We start from the raw sequence: 15965 nt of genomic DNA on the forward strand, positions 1-15965 counted from the left end.
CAGTGTGTTCTTAGAAGGCAATAATGCAATTATCTAAATTTAGCAATAACTGTTGTTTTTGTCATGTATTGTTTTCCACTCCATCAGAACAAATCCAACAAGTTTACTTTTGTAATTAGGCATTGCAATTGATGCAAATGCTTCATCGGTAGCTCCTAAAATCCCATCAGCATTTTGCTCATGAAACTTCAGTCATACCCAAAAATGAAGTGCATATTTGCCCACCCATAGCACTTCTCACATACACAATTTCTTGTTCACAGAACCCTTCATCAGTGGAACCATGAGTGATAATACTAATAAATGTTGCTGATTTAATCTTTTGTTCAAGTTTATTTCTTGCACACTGTGCAATAAATTCTGAAAACATTTGGCATAGAGATAGGATTGACCAATATCAGTTCCCTTTTTCACATCCAACTGGACCATCCACATATAATCTCTAAACAGCCTTCTCATTTTTACTAGGGTGTGTCCATTGCAAACAAAACTGACATTCTTCCATAACTATTTTGTTGAGGATTATGTTGATTTTACCTGTGGATGACTGTCCAACAGCTATTTTGTTGAGGATTATGTTCATTTTACCTGTGGATGACTGTCCAACAGCTATTTTGTTGAGGATTATGTTGATTTTACCTGTGGATGACTGTCCTTTGGGTTTCAATAGTTCTTGACTCATGGTCAAACATTTCTGATGGGTTTTTGATTTGGTTTCTTGGTATCCAACCATAAATTGAAACTGCCAGCTACAAATGAGCTTTTCAGATCATCTCATTTTTGAATGCCCTCAGCAGATGCTACAAAAAATGGCATTTGCTTCAGGATTTAAGTTAAGTCATGGTCATCCACATTTCCACCTCCCTAGAAATGTTCGGTTCCTATCATATCATTTGTGACGTTCTCTTTTTATCCTTGTTATTGTCAGTCCTTTTTATTTGATTTTCTGCATCTTGTAAAAGGTGTCACATTGTTATCTTCACCATAGCTGTTTAACTATGATCCTAGTCATTGTGACAATACAAAAGTTTTTTGCGGGCTTATTTTGTACTTAATAAGACAAGATGTTGTACTGTTTTATTTTACAGACCACATGTGCTGTGCATGCCGGTGCTAGTGGTGGAGGTGTGTTTGACCAAAAGGGAAGACTTGTAGCAGTTGTTGTCAGCAATACCAAGTACACCAAGAATAACAGACATTCTCAGACAATCAGGCACATACATAAACACAAACCATACCTGCCATAACACAATTTCATTATAAGATCATGATTTTTTTTTATCACCTCACATGGTTGTATGTCAAAAACACGTGACTTTCAGTATTCTTAAAAAAAAAAAAATCAGTGTGTAACTGTAACATGTAAAAATGGTAAACATTCCTAATTTGAGCTGATGTAAAACTATCCTTTGGCAGTTTAAGTAGTGGCAATTAAAAGGCAAAGAGGTTAATTATAAATGACCATTTCAAATGTTAATTAATTGGCTGACAATAGCACGTGTGATATTTGAAGTACTTTGAAGACTGCAGTAGCAGAGCTCATTGTGGTTGTTTGCATAGGTAAAGTTAATGAAGTGGACCAACCCAGTATAGGTAAATCAAAGATATGCTAGATGCATGTTGAAGAACAAACGATTATTACATATTGCCTTGAATGTTTAAGTCATCTGTATTAAAAGATTATTAACAATTTTGTGAACAGCGGCAGCGTTTATTGTCAGATTTTAAAAATATATAGAATGCAAAGCATGATTATTTCAGATGTCAGAATAGTCTTAGAAAAATAAATTTCAGAACTCCTGGTTTTATTTTGTTAAGCACACAAGCATAAGATGGCATCATTTACATTGCACATACTCCAAACTATATATTGACATTCATTTCTGTCTGTCGAAATAGGAGCACCACCTGTAACATTATTCAGCATGCCAAAGTTGAAAATTCAGATTAGTTTTCTTGATTATTATTTGTTATCTTAATCTGGTTAAAATATTTAATATTAATTTATCCTTACTTTTCAGGATGATTTTAACTTTGAAATAGATTGATTGAAAGACAATAATAAGCACATGATCATGTTTGCACAGTTGATCTGTGTTGATAAAATGTTAACATCCACACTCGACAGTGGTGTGTATTACTGCTGTGTTACCTGTAAAGCTCTCATTAAACTTGAAAATATTTTGGTCCCTCTCTTCCCTCCAATGAAATGGTCAGTCTCAAATGTTATGTATATTAATTTTTTATAAAGATAAATATTATGGTTGTCCAGATTCTGACCAGGATTCACTCAACTGAGTTCAGCAGAGATGTTTGAACACCAGTACCATCCAGTCTCTAGTGAGTAGTGATGAACATTAATGACACTTGCAATACCTTCAGCTTCTGTGAGGAGCAATAGAACATCTAATTAAGCCTCTATTTTGCCATCCAATGGATTTGAAAGACAGAAACTTAGTGTATGTTTTTATTTAATTATGTCAGTGCGGTTGTGATTATACCAAGTCTGCCAAAATTGAATTTCCAATCATTTTCTATAGGCTTATATTGAAAAGTTGGCTTATTCTCAGTTGGTCATTGCTTTATTTGGTCATGCACACTGACCTGCTGCTGGGACCTGAAAACACTTTTTGAGGTCCAAGATAACCAATCTCTGTCTGGGAGTATGTCATGTATGGCCAACGCAAACTCACATAACTTGAAAGCATAAGAAATCCATTGAAATAATCAGGTTGTGTTAATACCCTCTCATTAACTCAAAAGTGCTGCATGTATTTTCAATCGCACAAAATGTTGTTTAATGAGCATTTTGCAATAAAACGAACAACAACTTTTCTCACAATGTTGACTCATTATTAACTTTTTTTTCTGAGTTTCCGACACACGCAAGTTCAATAAAATTAATGTTAATATTTTCATTAAGCATTTGATTAGACATTGATTTGATTAGGAACCCTATTTTCAACTTGTACAATGTGAAATTCTTTAACATCATTCATTCTTCCAAATTTTTTACAATTTGTATTTACACAGTAGATTGAAATGCAGGGAGAAAAGCAGTATTATATTGATTACATTGAGTCACTTTTCAGTCCGTCTGTCTGTACATCCATGTACACTTCTTGTAACCACTACAGTGTGACATGAATCCTAGACATAAAAGGAATAAGTGATGAAAGAGTCTATGGTCATGGTTGAGGATGTACCCGCTTACATTTGAAGCCACGTTTTCAAATAAAGCTCCATAGACATTAATATGTATGTATTTTTACACTTGTAAGAGTGGAGAAACATGGCAAACCGGATCCTTCTGTAACCCACTTTATAGTTATGCCAACTACCCTTGTTCCCCATAAAGAACTGATACTAAACATTGATTGAATTTGACGGGCTTGAATTTTGAAAACATTGGTTGTATCTTTGAAAAGTACTTGGAATGTTTTACAAAACTTTTGAATTTCTCTAATGGAGTATAAAAAGTTGAAAACAAATAAAATATATCCCTTTGGGGCCCTGAGTGACAGAGTAGTTAAATGGGCTCATTTTACCAATCAGTGGCATGTCACCGCTGTTCATGTGGGTTCGAGTCTTGGGCTTGGCCATTGTGGGTCTGTGAGAAAACTTAACAGTATCCTTCCATGGGTCAGTGGTTGTTACCAGGGTTTTCCTGGATTCTTCCTCCACCAGTTATACTGGCTGCCATGTATAGCCTATCTTACACTGAGAAAAGGCATTAAACCCCAAATAACCAACCTTATTAAATTTGGATGGTGTAGTGTCCCTTTCCTATAGTGGTGTGGTAATTGGTTAATATTAATGTGTTTTTATTCTTTTTATGGTTATAAACAAAACAATATGTGGAAAAAAATTATATTTCCATAAGAAAAAATACTCCTTCAAAATGTTTCCAAGTCCTCTTAGTTGAACAGTCCTCAAGAAAAGTCTCAGAGACTGTATAAACCATGTAAATAAAATCAAAGATATTTCAAATAGAAAGTGGTGACAGTTGCATAACTGGTATTATTTTAATGAAGATGAAAGTGGACCATGATTGGACCAATTTCGCACAATATCAATCACTATGCTAATTATGGTAAACATATAAAGACAGAACTTGTAGAAAAATGGGTAGCCACTTGTGCACATTATATGCAAAAATTAATCTCTAACCCATATAGCACAAATGTGTTCCTGAAGTAGAACTGTTGCTACGTGCATGCATCATGAAACCATGCATTCTTGACTTATTGTATATAACAAAGAAAAACAGAGGTAAAATATATTTTTCTATTCTAGTATTTGCCCCACGGCTAATCGTACAAAGTGGTTGAATGCTTCCATAGACTTTGAAATGCCTTGTATGGATTTTGTCTGATTGACATGAGCTATGCCTATTGAATGCACATTGTCCTGACTTGTTTATACAGAAGCATAACTTTCATAGGTTTGCTTGATTTCTATCCACTTTAAGTTAGCTCTAGTACATTCATTTCCTTTTCAGAGATACAACATCGAATGCCAGCTACCCACACATTAATATGTGTATTCCCATGAAGACTATAGCCCCTGTAATTAATGAATACATCAGAACAGGAGGTATGTGGTCATAAAGAAATTATTTACATCTTAATATGCATATTAAGCTAAAATTAAACATACTGCTTTTACAATATTTGGATTTTTAAAAGGAAACATTGATAGGTATTGGTCTACATTGCAGAAAAGCCTCTTTGGATCAAGATTGCCTTTTATTTAACTAGATTACCTGATGACGGATGTGAACAGACATTCACAAGATCTCTCTGTTGACTTCCCACCAAGCTGACCTGAAGAAATAGAATTCACAACAAAATGACAATGTACTGTTTATATTCAGTTATTTACTGAAAATTAGATTCATGTAGAATTTGGTAGTCTTATAAGCGCGACATCCAAAAATATTCTATAATTTAAGGGTAATCTCGAGATTTGAGCTGTTTGCAGTACACAATAATACTGTTAATTCCAACATTTTTACATTATTATGCCCCTGTTCCTATTCAGAATTGTGTACATGGTATGCCCAACATTTATCCATTTTGTGACATTATTCAGTATTTGTATCTATTTTTATTTTGGATTTAATATTTTGAAAAGATTTCTGGTAAATTAAATGCTCTCCACCACAAAGTGAAGTCTCCATCAATGTTGTTTACTGTGAGTGTTACTAGCTTCTAATTTCATGCAAGTTATAACAACCTGTATCTGTAGTAATATTTGTGTTTTGCTGTACAAACATTTTTTGATGCAATAAAGGTTTCTATTTATTTTATATTTTCCTTTTCTGTAAGTTAGATTATTAATTCCCGTGTGATATTTATCCATGTTTTCAGCTGGTGGAAATGACATGATAATCCCATGTCTTGTCTTTCAGGTCAACTTGGTGGGAACTTGACAATACTCTGATAATTCGTGAGCCCACTTTTAACATAAAGATCCCATTTTTAAAAAGTAGAAAATACTGAAAAATTTACCCGTTTGTTGAACGTGAAGAAAATCGCACTCAAAATTGGTAGCAGAAATGTTGATGCTTGTCAACAAAAACAATAGATAGGACCTGAAAATTTGAATTAACATTATGAAATTCGTGACTTTTAATAAGAAATCATATTTTGCTAAATTTTCTTTCCAAACAACATTCTTATAGTACACCAGTAATAACAATATTCAACAACATTTTGATCAATGAAATGGTCAATAACACCTAGTGGAGGCAGCACTTTAATAAATAAATACCAATTAAATAAGTTTTATTGAGTGAGATTTGTGTTTTAGTTTGGTATGAGAACCTAATTATGTGCTGACTGGCAGAAGTATTGTTGTACTGTTGCATTGAATTAAAAACAGACCTGCTTTATATTATTGTGTTTCTTAATTATTGTTTTTTATGTCAAAAAGAGGGTGTGGAATAAAAGAAAACTTGAAAGGCTTGTAAATACTACTTGTGTTAGAGGTCATGGATCAGGTCAACTCATTTCAATTGAACCATCAATTATTATGTACATAATATAATTAAACTATCTTAAATTAACTTAAATTAACCTTAAACTCATTCACAAATTTGATCAAAGATAGCAAGACAACCAAGTGAAATGAATACATGTACTTGTGAAGTTAAAAGCTTTGTTTCACGGGTATAATTCATTGTGGAGAAGCAAGTTTCAGAGTTTGCAATTAACTTCAAATTGGCATTCAGAGATTTCAGTAAGGGCTTTTTGAAAAAGGAATCTTGTTTGGTTTGAATTGTCAACTAGTCCAGTTCATTGCTTTGTTTGTTCCTTTTGTTGCAATGATGGGACCTTACAAAGCAAGGAACCAAACTTATCAACAACATCAAAATGCAGTGACGTAACAATGTTTTTGTGTACACGTGAAGGTTTTTGAAACCAGGTGGAATATGTTAACAATGTTTGAGATGTTGGGCATCTTGAAAATAAAGGTAGTTGATACAGAAAAATGAGCATGTGTGTTATAACAGGTGCTCTATTGACAGTTACTCTCAATGCAATTATAAAACAAGTATTTAGCCATTAAGCAACCCAGTTGTCCCACACACCATCCCTGTGGTTTTCGCAATGTTCAGCAGGGATACTGTAACCTCTTGTTTTTTGGAGGTCCCTTGGTAACTTGCACCCTTTCTTATCGTGCAGTCTATGTTTTTGGACCCTGTTGTGCATGAGTTATTGAGGGATTGGTTTACTGTGAATAAAACAACTTGGACTTTCATTGTTTATTTTTAAGATACATGGAATTTAAACATGATGTCGTGAATTGGATCATTCTAAACTGGTATATGACCTATAATTGAATTTATGAATTTATCAGATAAATGGATTGAAATGAGAAGCATTTTCGATTTTAATCGATTTAACTAGGACAAATTGCAAGTTGTCAATTTATTTGTGACACATTCCACTCAGTAATATGATTAGGTTTTATATTGATTCTGTAATTATTTTTCGTTCATCCTTCCATCCATCTATCCTATTTATTTTTCCATTGTGCAACTCTGGCTCACTGACAAGTAACCCCTTCAGACAGATATGACTTGCAAAATATACTCTGTTTTTTAGGAGGGTCAGTGAGAAAGGGGTGTTGACATGTAGTCAGATAGACTTATAAGCAGGTATGTATGGTAAATTGTAATAGACTGAAAATGAAATAAAAAGGGTTATACATTTAAGGTTTACAAAGTTATTATGTGGCCATTGCAAAGCAAAGAAATTTCATACACTTTAATTTCATAATCTTGGATAAAAAATAAATCAGCTATCAGATACTAGTTCAGATGTTAGCTTTTATAGAGATTGATATGAAATCCTTTTTTTTTTTTATTAGATCCTACCTACAGACTTGTAATTAGTGGAAGTTTTTTCTGTATTGTATATGATTGTATGTATAGGTTGTCAGAGCACATTAGTACTATCTAGGTTACATAGTGCTGTGTAAGATAATGGCATTCAGAACAAAGATGAAGGCAGTAAAAGGTAAATTCCTTAAAATACAAAGTGAATTTGATATGCACTATACTTTAAAAACTTCCAAGACCTTCTCTACTGAAATATCATTATCATGCACCTCACAGTGCAAAGGGTTGTTACCAATGGTCTCCCCTTACACTATGCAGGAGAGTGCATCGATTATCAGAAAGTGAAGAAAATGGGTGTGCTCTATCAGGCTTATTTTGACTAATGAAGATTTCATTTCACCAAAAGTTTAGGAATCTTGAGTTTGTAAATATTACACTTTGATTAAATAACAAAATATTTGAGAATTCATTCTCATCATTATTGCCAAACCATTGTGCAGGTCACAGGGGAGGCTTATCATTGGTCAAAGCGAGATATTGACCAGGGGAAGTAACTTGTAAAGACATAAAATTTATAGTATACAAGAGCTGTATCCCTTATAATTGCTGTCCCTTGTAATTAAAAAAAGTTCTCTATCAGGAACATGTCAGCATATAATAAATGTTTTATGAATATTTATACAGACATTTTATATTAGTCAGTGTTTTGCTGGCCCTGCATTTTGTTCTCATAAAGGTGCAAATTTCCTCTTCGAATATTCATTCTCCATTTGTCATGTTGTTTTTAAATGCTATTATATTTCAGATGTTGATGTGCTAAACAAGTTGGTCATCAAAAATGAATTGGTGAAGAAGCTGTGGAGTTTGTCCCAGGAGGGTTAGTAAATAAAGAATTTTTAAAGTTTTTGGATATATTTAATGTATACTATCTACAAGTTTGTGTGTGTGTCTGATTTTGATTTTTTAATGTAGCTTTAAAAAAATTCAGCCATATTGCTATGATGTCTGCAGTGTGACAGTTTATAGTGATCTCTAGCACAGGAGTATCATGCTGCAGACATGTAGCATGATGTCCCACCCAGTTACATTATTGACTAGTCCTAGCACTAACCTCTTCATGCTGAGCACCAAGCAAGGCAGCTGAAAGTACTATTTTTACAAGTCTTTGGTATGACTCTGCAAGGGTTCGAACCCATGACCTCCTGCATCTGAGGTGGACATTCTAACCACTAGGTCACTGGAGCAGTATCTACAAGTTTTAGCATTTCAGTGTTGTGAAATTGTTCATGCATGGAATAGTTTTTGAATAATAGGAATTCTTTATAACCATTAAAATTGGAGGACCACAACAGGTTTTTAGTTTTTCTTTTCTTCTGTTGCAATTAATCTGTGAAGAATGACAGTGATTGCAGAAAAAGAACATATTCTTCATGTATATTACAATAATTACAACATACTTCATGAAACTATTGTTATATAATTGCATTTTGTTCAACTTAGACTAGTATTATAGTTAACAAATTTTTTTATGAATGTTTCATTTTTATTGGGTCATTCGATTTTATGGGCTACATAAACTTTTCATATACATCGTATGGATATTTTTTTTTATTATCATTATTTTTTTCATATACATCGTATGGATAATTATTTTTATTATCATTATATTTTTGTGCATCCCATCTGTATCTTTGAGTTTTGCTTATTGAAAAATCATAAATAATGGTATTAATCAGAAACAAATTGGGTTTTTAACAGAATTCTCTACAATTAACACTTCAACATGACCCAAATGTAGATTGCCAGCCTTTATGATTTTGCCATAAGTCTTACAAAATGACCCTTAAAATACAGACTTATGGAATAAACACAAAAACTGGAAATATAAATGTTAAAATGTAGTAAAAACTGGATAATTGGCTTGTCAGTGTTTGATTTGGATCTGGGTTTCGTATTAGATTTGGTGGAGTTTGTCAGGGAACCAGACCAACTTAACAGTAGTACCTCTGATGCTTTAAATTGCACATTTATTTCTTTCATACAAAACTTCTGCATGATCAAACTGTTGATTATATAAAAAAAATTTAGAATGGCATCCAGCAAGCAAGAGATATGTCTTGTGGTGGAGATAAGAAATGAAAAAAAATTCCAAGAATTAGGTCTAGTTTACTAATAGCAACAAGCCATTGAACTGCATATGGTTTGGAACTGAAGTTTGTCCAACTGTACATGAGGTAAATAAGGTCTGCATTTACTTTACAAACTTTCCAGTTTAACATAATGTTTACCATCACTGTATCACTTCAAATACTGACCGCTCCGGTGGCCTAGTGGTTAGAGCATCCACCTCGGATGCAGGAGGTCGTGGATTTGATCCCCGTCCGAGTCATACCAAAGACATAAAAATGGTACTAACAGCTGCCTTGCTTGGTACTCAGCATTAAGAGGTTAGTGTTAGCACTGGTTGGCCTGGTGTCAGGATAATGTGACTGGGTGGGACATCATGCTACATATCTGCCATAAGTCTTACAAAATGACCCTTAAAATACAGACTTATGGAATAAACACAAAAACTGGAAATATAAATGTTAAAATGTAGTAAAAACTGGATAATTGGCTTGTCAGTGTTTGATTTGGATCTGGATTTCGTATTAGATTTGGTGGAGTTTGTCAGGGAACCAGACCAACTTAACAGTAGTACCTCTGATGCTTTAAATTGCACATTTATTTCTTTCATACAAAACTTCTGCATGATCAAACTGTTGATTATATAAAAAAAATTTAGAATGGCATCCAGCAAGCAAGAGATATGTCTTGTGGTGGAGATAAGAAATGAAAAAAAATTCCAAGAATTAGGTCTAGTTTACTAATAGCAACAAGCCATTGAACTGCATATGGTTTGGAACTGAAGTTTGTCCAACTGTACATGAGGTAAATAAGGTCTGCATTTACTTTACAAACTTTCCAGTTTAACATAATGTTTACCATCACTGTATCACTTCAAATACTGACCGCTCCGGTGGCCTAGTGGTTAGAGCATCCACCTCGGATGCAGGAGGTCGTGGATTTGATCCCCGTCCGAGTCATACCAAAGACATAAAAATGGTACTAACAGCTGCCTTGCTTGGTACTCAGCATTAAGAGGTTAGTGTTAGCACTGGTTGGCCTGGTGTCAGGATAATGTGACTGGGTGGGACATATCTGCGGCATGATGCCCCAGTGCTAGACATCACTATAAACTGTCACACTGCAGGCATCATAGCAATATGACTGAAAAATTGTTAAAGCTATGTTAATATTCCAAATCACACACACACAAACACTTCAAATACTGAACGTTTTAAATATGTTTTCCAACTTTAGCAGTGTATGATATTTTGTTACACCTATGAACTTATGAAAACAAAATCAGCTGCCTTAATGAGATGCTCTTGTTTGGGCTGGCCGATCTGCTCATGCGAAATAGTTAGATTTTTTTTTGTAATAATCAAAATACAAAGTGTCGTAAGTTAAGTAAATAAACCATAATTTCTGAAATTTGGTCACGATACGATTGGTCTAAAGCAGGCACCTTTACCAATTACTGCCATCTCACCTGTCCAAATGGGTTCGAGTCTTGGGCTTGGCCAATGTGGGTATGTGAGAAAGCTTGCCAGTACCTTCCTGTTGGCCTGTGGTTCCTCTGGGATTTTCCTGGGTTCTTCATCCACCAGTTATTCTGGCTGCCATGTATAGCCTATCATACGCTGAAAAATGGTGTAAAACCCGAACAACAAAATAATTTAACCATTCAGCTTCATATTAAATTCCAGTTACTCTAGAGAGTAAATAAAGTAACATATTTAAGAAAACCAACGCAATGTTTATTTTTGTTTATTGTAAAATACTGTTACTCCTTCCCATTCTCCAATCCCACCCCAGGTTCAAAAGTCACTTTACCTATTTTATACCAGATTTAAATAGATACCTGGATGGATGGAAGAATAGGGGAATAGTTGGTTTATTTGTGCTATCTAGCACCATTTCATTTCAGCTAGTTTCAAGATTTGCATCACTCTTGCAAGTATTTATATTACTGAACTTGTTTTCAAGTGTTAAAGAAAGAGCCTAGGTGTGGATTGTGTAATTGTGCCTAGAGACATCAAACCTTGGGATATGATTAGGGGTGGTTTTAAATGTGCACAATAGTTATAGAATTTCGATGCAGTCCGTGGGTGGTTTTGCGTTCATTGGAAATAATTTACAAATTTTGCAATGAACATTTCTTAGAATATGTGGCAACAAATGTCAGGTAGGGGGTTAGAATTAGAGCACTGGCATATGCCCTAGGGACATTATTTGTGGCCAGTGTCACAACTTTTCTTAACATTTGTATATTAATAGTAATGTATATTTTATTAACTTTTGCATATTAATAGTAATACTACGTATATTATTAACAGTTGCATATTAATAATAATACTGTATGTATTATTAACATTTGTATATTAATAGTAATACTGTAGCATACATGTCTGTGGAATAGAGTTATAAAAGGATCTGAAAAAGTGCAGGTGCAATCTGATAGTGCTAAACATTTTGATATTTTAATTCCATTGATGAGATTTTAAGTAAAATTGTTGTTGTTTTTTTAGGGTTTAACGCCATTTTTCAGCATATGATAGGCTATACATGGCGGCCAGTATTAATGGTGGAGGAAGAACCCGGGAAAACCCCGGAAAGAACCACCGACCCACGAGAAGCTACTGGCAAGCTTTCTCACATACCCACATAGGCTGAATCCGAGACTCGAACCCACGCAGACAGAGGTGAGATGGCAGTGATCTGTAACGGAAAGCGCTTTAGACCACTCGGCCACTCGGGGCCCCCCAGTAAAATTGTTGTCATCTTACTGTGACTTTGTTGAAGAGAAGGAATATGAAATGAAATAATTTCTGTAGCCATTTTATTATATCTAGTTTTGAAAACATGAGTTATTTAATGAATAAATGGATTAATTTCAATTTTCTTTTTCAGCATCTTCTGCCACTTTGTCAAGCAAACTGTGAATCAGCTGAAAGAAGACTTTTCTATGTAACATTTGTGGTACATTTTGCTTTTTTTCTAATCATTTGAGATGATAATACTGTGATTCCTTCATTAAAATTATATTTGTTAAATTTAATAAATACAGCAAAACATATGTTGTCAGACCTCATTTTTCTTGGGATGAGTTTCCTATACATATTACATAGATGGAACATAGTGTATTAAGATCTTGCCCATCTGTGTACATGTTGGTCTCACTGTCTTTCAGACCAGTTTTATTTTGACTTTCATTCAGTAACTATAGTCCTTCTCTGTCTATGTTTTATCTATCTATCTATCTATCTATCTATCTATCTATCTATCCATCCATCTGTCTGACTGTCTTTCGCCTGTCTACCTACCTACCTACCTATGCACATATCTACCTAGTACCTATGCACCTATCACAATTTCAAAGGAAAGTTTTTTGCTTCAGTAACTCCATCCATCCATCCATCTGTCTGACTGTCTCTCACCTGTCTACCTACCTACCTACCTATGCACATATCTACCTACCTACCTATGCACCTATCTATCACAATTTCAAAGGAAAGTTTTTTGCTTCAGTAACTCGATTTTTATGTCACCTATCATTCCATGCTATACCCATTGTTGGGATAGATAAGACACCTATTACAAGGCCCATTACTACTCATTAATGCTTTTCAACATCTGACCCGTTGCTGTACATTGATGCTTTTCAACACTGACCCTTTACTATACATTGATATTTATCAACACCTGACCCTTTACTGCACATGTATGCTTTTCAACACCAGCCCTTTACTGTACATTGAGGTTTTTAAACACCAGGCCCTTTACTGTACATTGCTGCTTTTCTACACCAGCCCTTTATTGCATATGGATGCTTTTCAACACCATGCCCTTTACTGCATGTGAATGCTTTTCAACACCATGCCCTTTACTGCATGTGAATGCTTTTCAACACCTGACCCTTTACTGCATACAGATGCTTTTCAACACCATGCCCTTTACTGCATGTGAATGCTTTTCAACACCTGACCCTTTATTGCATATGGATGCTTTTCAACACCATGCCCTTTACTGCTCATTGATGTTTTCAAACACCTGACCCTTTACTGTACATTGCTGCATTTCTACACCAGCCCTTTACTGCATACAGATGCTTTTCAACACCAGGCCCTTTACTGCATGTGAATGCTTTTCAACACCTGACCCTTTACTGCATATGAATGCTTTTCAACACCAGTCTTTTACTGTACATTGATTCTTTTCATGACAAACATGATAAAGATACCCATTACACCTCTCCCTTGATAACTCGCGCACAACGGGGTCCACAAACATAGACCGCACTATAAGCGAGGCGCAAGTTACCAAGGGACCTCCAAAATTGAAAAAAATTGCTTTGACATCGAGAAAAAAACTGGGGTGGGGTGGGTGGGGGTTGGCAGCATTAGGGAACTGGGCTGTTTAATGACTGAATCCTCATTTTACAATCACGTCGATAATAATATTTAATAATGTGCTTTTTCTAATTAAGTTGTTCGTTATTCTGTTTAAATAACATTTTTTTCTCTCAAAATAGCCAACATATGAAAGATCATTCCAACTGGGTTGAACAACCATCACGTGTACGCGAAACATCTGTGTATTACGTCACTGCTTTTAGTTTTCTTGATGAGTCTGGTTCCCAAAGTGATATATAATAGTATCTTGCCAAATCGGTAGTCCACAATTTGGGAACTAGACTAACTGTTGATACACCACCAAACAAGATTCCTTTTTTTCAAAAACACGCAACATTTATTTCATGACACATCTACGTCGAAACTCAAATTTTTATTGTTCAGTTAGTACAATATTAATGTCGTGATTTAATTGGAAAAGTAATAATGAAATTTCTCATCATCCTTCAGGATATCTCTAAATGTCAGTTAATGAATTCTCTGAAACTCGCTTGCCCACAATGGTCCGTATCTGTGAAATCAAGCTCTTTATTTTACGAAGTATTCTTTTCGCTTTGCTACCTTGTTAGCTTTGATCACAGTTATGGAAGAGTCAGTTAATTTAAAGTACTTTCTGTTACATACACAATAACATTTATTACAGTGTTCGATTGATCAAATAAAGTGATTCACCCGACATACAACTGAAGCTGCTAGATTTTAAGTTAGTCCGATTTTTGTGCCTTTTAACTTTTCTTTTATTCCACCTCTTTTTTTTAAATTCAAAAGACATAATTAACGTGATAATATAAAGGAGGCCAACTTTTAATTCAGTGCAACAATACAACAAATACTTCCGCAAGTCAGTTATCAAAACATGGTCAGAGAAATGCTCGCGGACATAGCTGTTACGGTAGATTGACCCATTTTATCTTTAATTACAAAAGGACACATTGCACTTACGACGATTACACTTAAAAGGAACTAAAAGATGGAACTAGAACACAAATTTCAATTGATAAAAACATTATTTAATTTGTATTTATTTATTAATGTACTGCCTCCACTCGGCGTAAGTGACATTTTCATTGATTGAAATTTCCTTACATATCGTTAATTGCGGTGTACTAGAAATGTCATTTGGAAAGAAAATGTAAAAATGTGTATAAATAATTTTTTAATTTGACATTTCATAGTGTTTATTAAAATTTCCAGGTCCTATCTACCGTTTTCAACGATAAAATGAGCGATACATTAAAGTTTCCGTTACCAATTTTGATCACGATTTTCTTCAAGTTCAACAAATAGGGATACATTTTTTGGGTATTTTCAGGTTTAAAAAATGGGATCCACGCCTGACACTGCGTTATAAGCGGGTTTGCGAGTTATCAGTGCGCAAGTTATCGAGGGAGTGGTGTACTACCAAAATGAAGTTTTTACATCTATATAACTATAATTTCAAATGGCCGACAAAACACATCTAGAAATTAAATTGAAACCAATCAGTTCAATGCAATGTTTGTAAACATGTGCATAATATGGTGCGATTGTGAGAAGCAGTGATTTGAGAATTTTAATGTTTCAGTTATAAAGTGTCTGATAATATAGGAAAAACCAGTTGTCACATGGCATGGCAAATTTTTATTAACTTCTGCTAATTGCTAGAGCATGGTTATAGCTGTGTAAGAGAGGATTTGCGTATAGAGAAACAGGTTTCCATATTTTTTTAATCATTCTTCAATGTCACATAATTTTTAAATCTTGGTTATTTATAATTTGTTGAATTTCACAAGACACTTGAATGAATAAAGCACTACACATTTTCAAAACAATTATTAAACGTTTATTGTTGCAATATGATACAGTGGAACTTGGCGCAATTTCTGAAATTTAATTAGCCCTCTCCCAACATGATTACAATATAATTTTTACATATTTCAACATGGCAACAGTGTAGCAGAAACCAGTATTAAAATGTAATTGAACAGTTTGAAAGAGGGAAACAAAATGACAGTATTTTTATTATTGAAATAAATTGTTTAAATTGTTGTTTTGCATTTATATATCTGCTTACATGGTGTAAGATTCTACATTTTTAATTTGCATACCACTTTCCACAA

The 15965-nt window shown here is 34.2% G+C and overlaps 1 protein-coding gene across 4 annotated transcripts in view; it reads left to right on the forward strand.

Moving 5' to 3' along the window:
* The window catches only part of LOC149784878 (peroxisomal leader peptide-processing protease-like), a 60241-nt gene extending 47713 nt beyond the window's left edge, over positions 1 to 12528 (forward strand). For all 4 annotated transcript variants that reach the window (XM_089978458.1, XM_089978460.1, XM_089978459.1 and 1 more), the window contains exons 7-10: positions 1089 to 1177; positions 4502 to 4596; positions 8154 to 8225; positions 12365 to 12528. In XM_089978458.1, coding sequence (XP_089834584.1) covers positions 1089 to 1177; positions 4502 to 4596; positions 8154 to 8225; positions 12365 to 12396 — 288 coding nt within the window. In that variant the 3' untranslated portion in view covers positions 12397 to 12528. The remainder of the gene's footprint in view (positions 1 to 1088; positions 1178 to 4501; positions 4597 to 8153; positions 8226 to 12364) is intronic.
* The last annotated feature ends 3437 nt before the right edge of the window (positions 12529 to 15965 follow it).

This window comes from Sinohyriopsis cumingii, chromosome 13 (assembly GCF_028554795.1).
Source record: "Sinohyriopsis cumingii isolate HCF-2022 chromosome 13, ASM2855479v2, whole genome shotgun sequence".
NCBI classification, from domain to species: Eukaryota; Metazoa; Mollusca; class Bivalvia; order Unionida; family Unionidae; genus Sinohyriopsis; species Sinohyriopsis cumingii.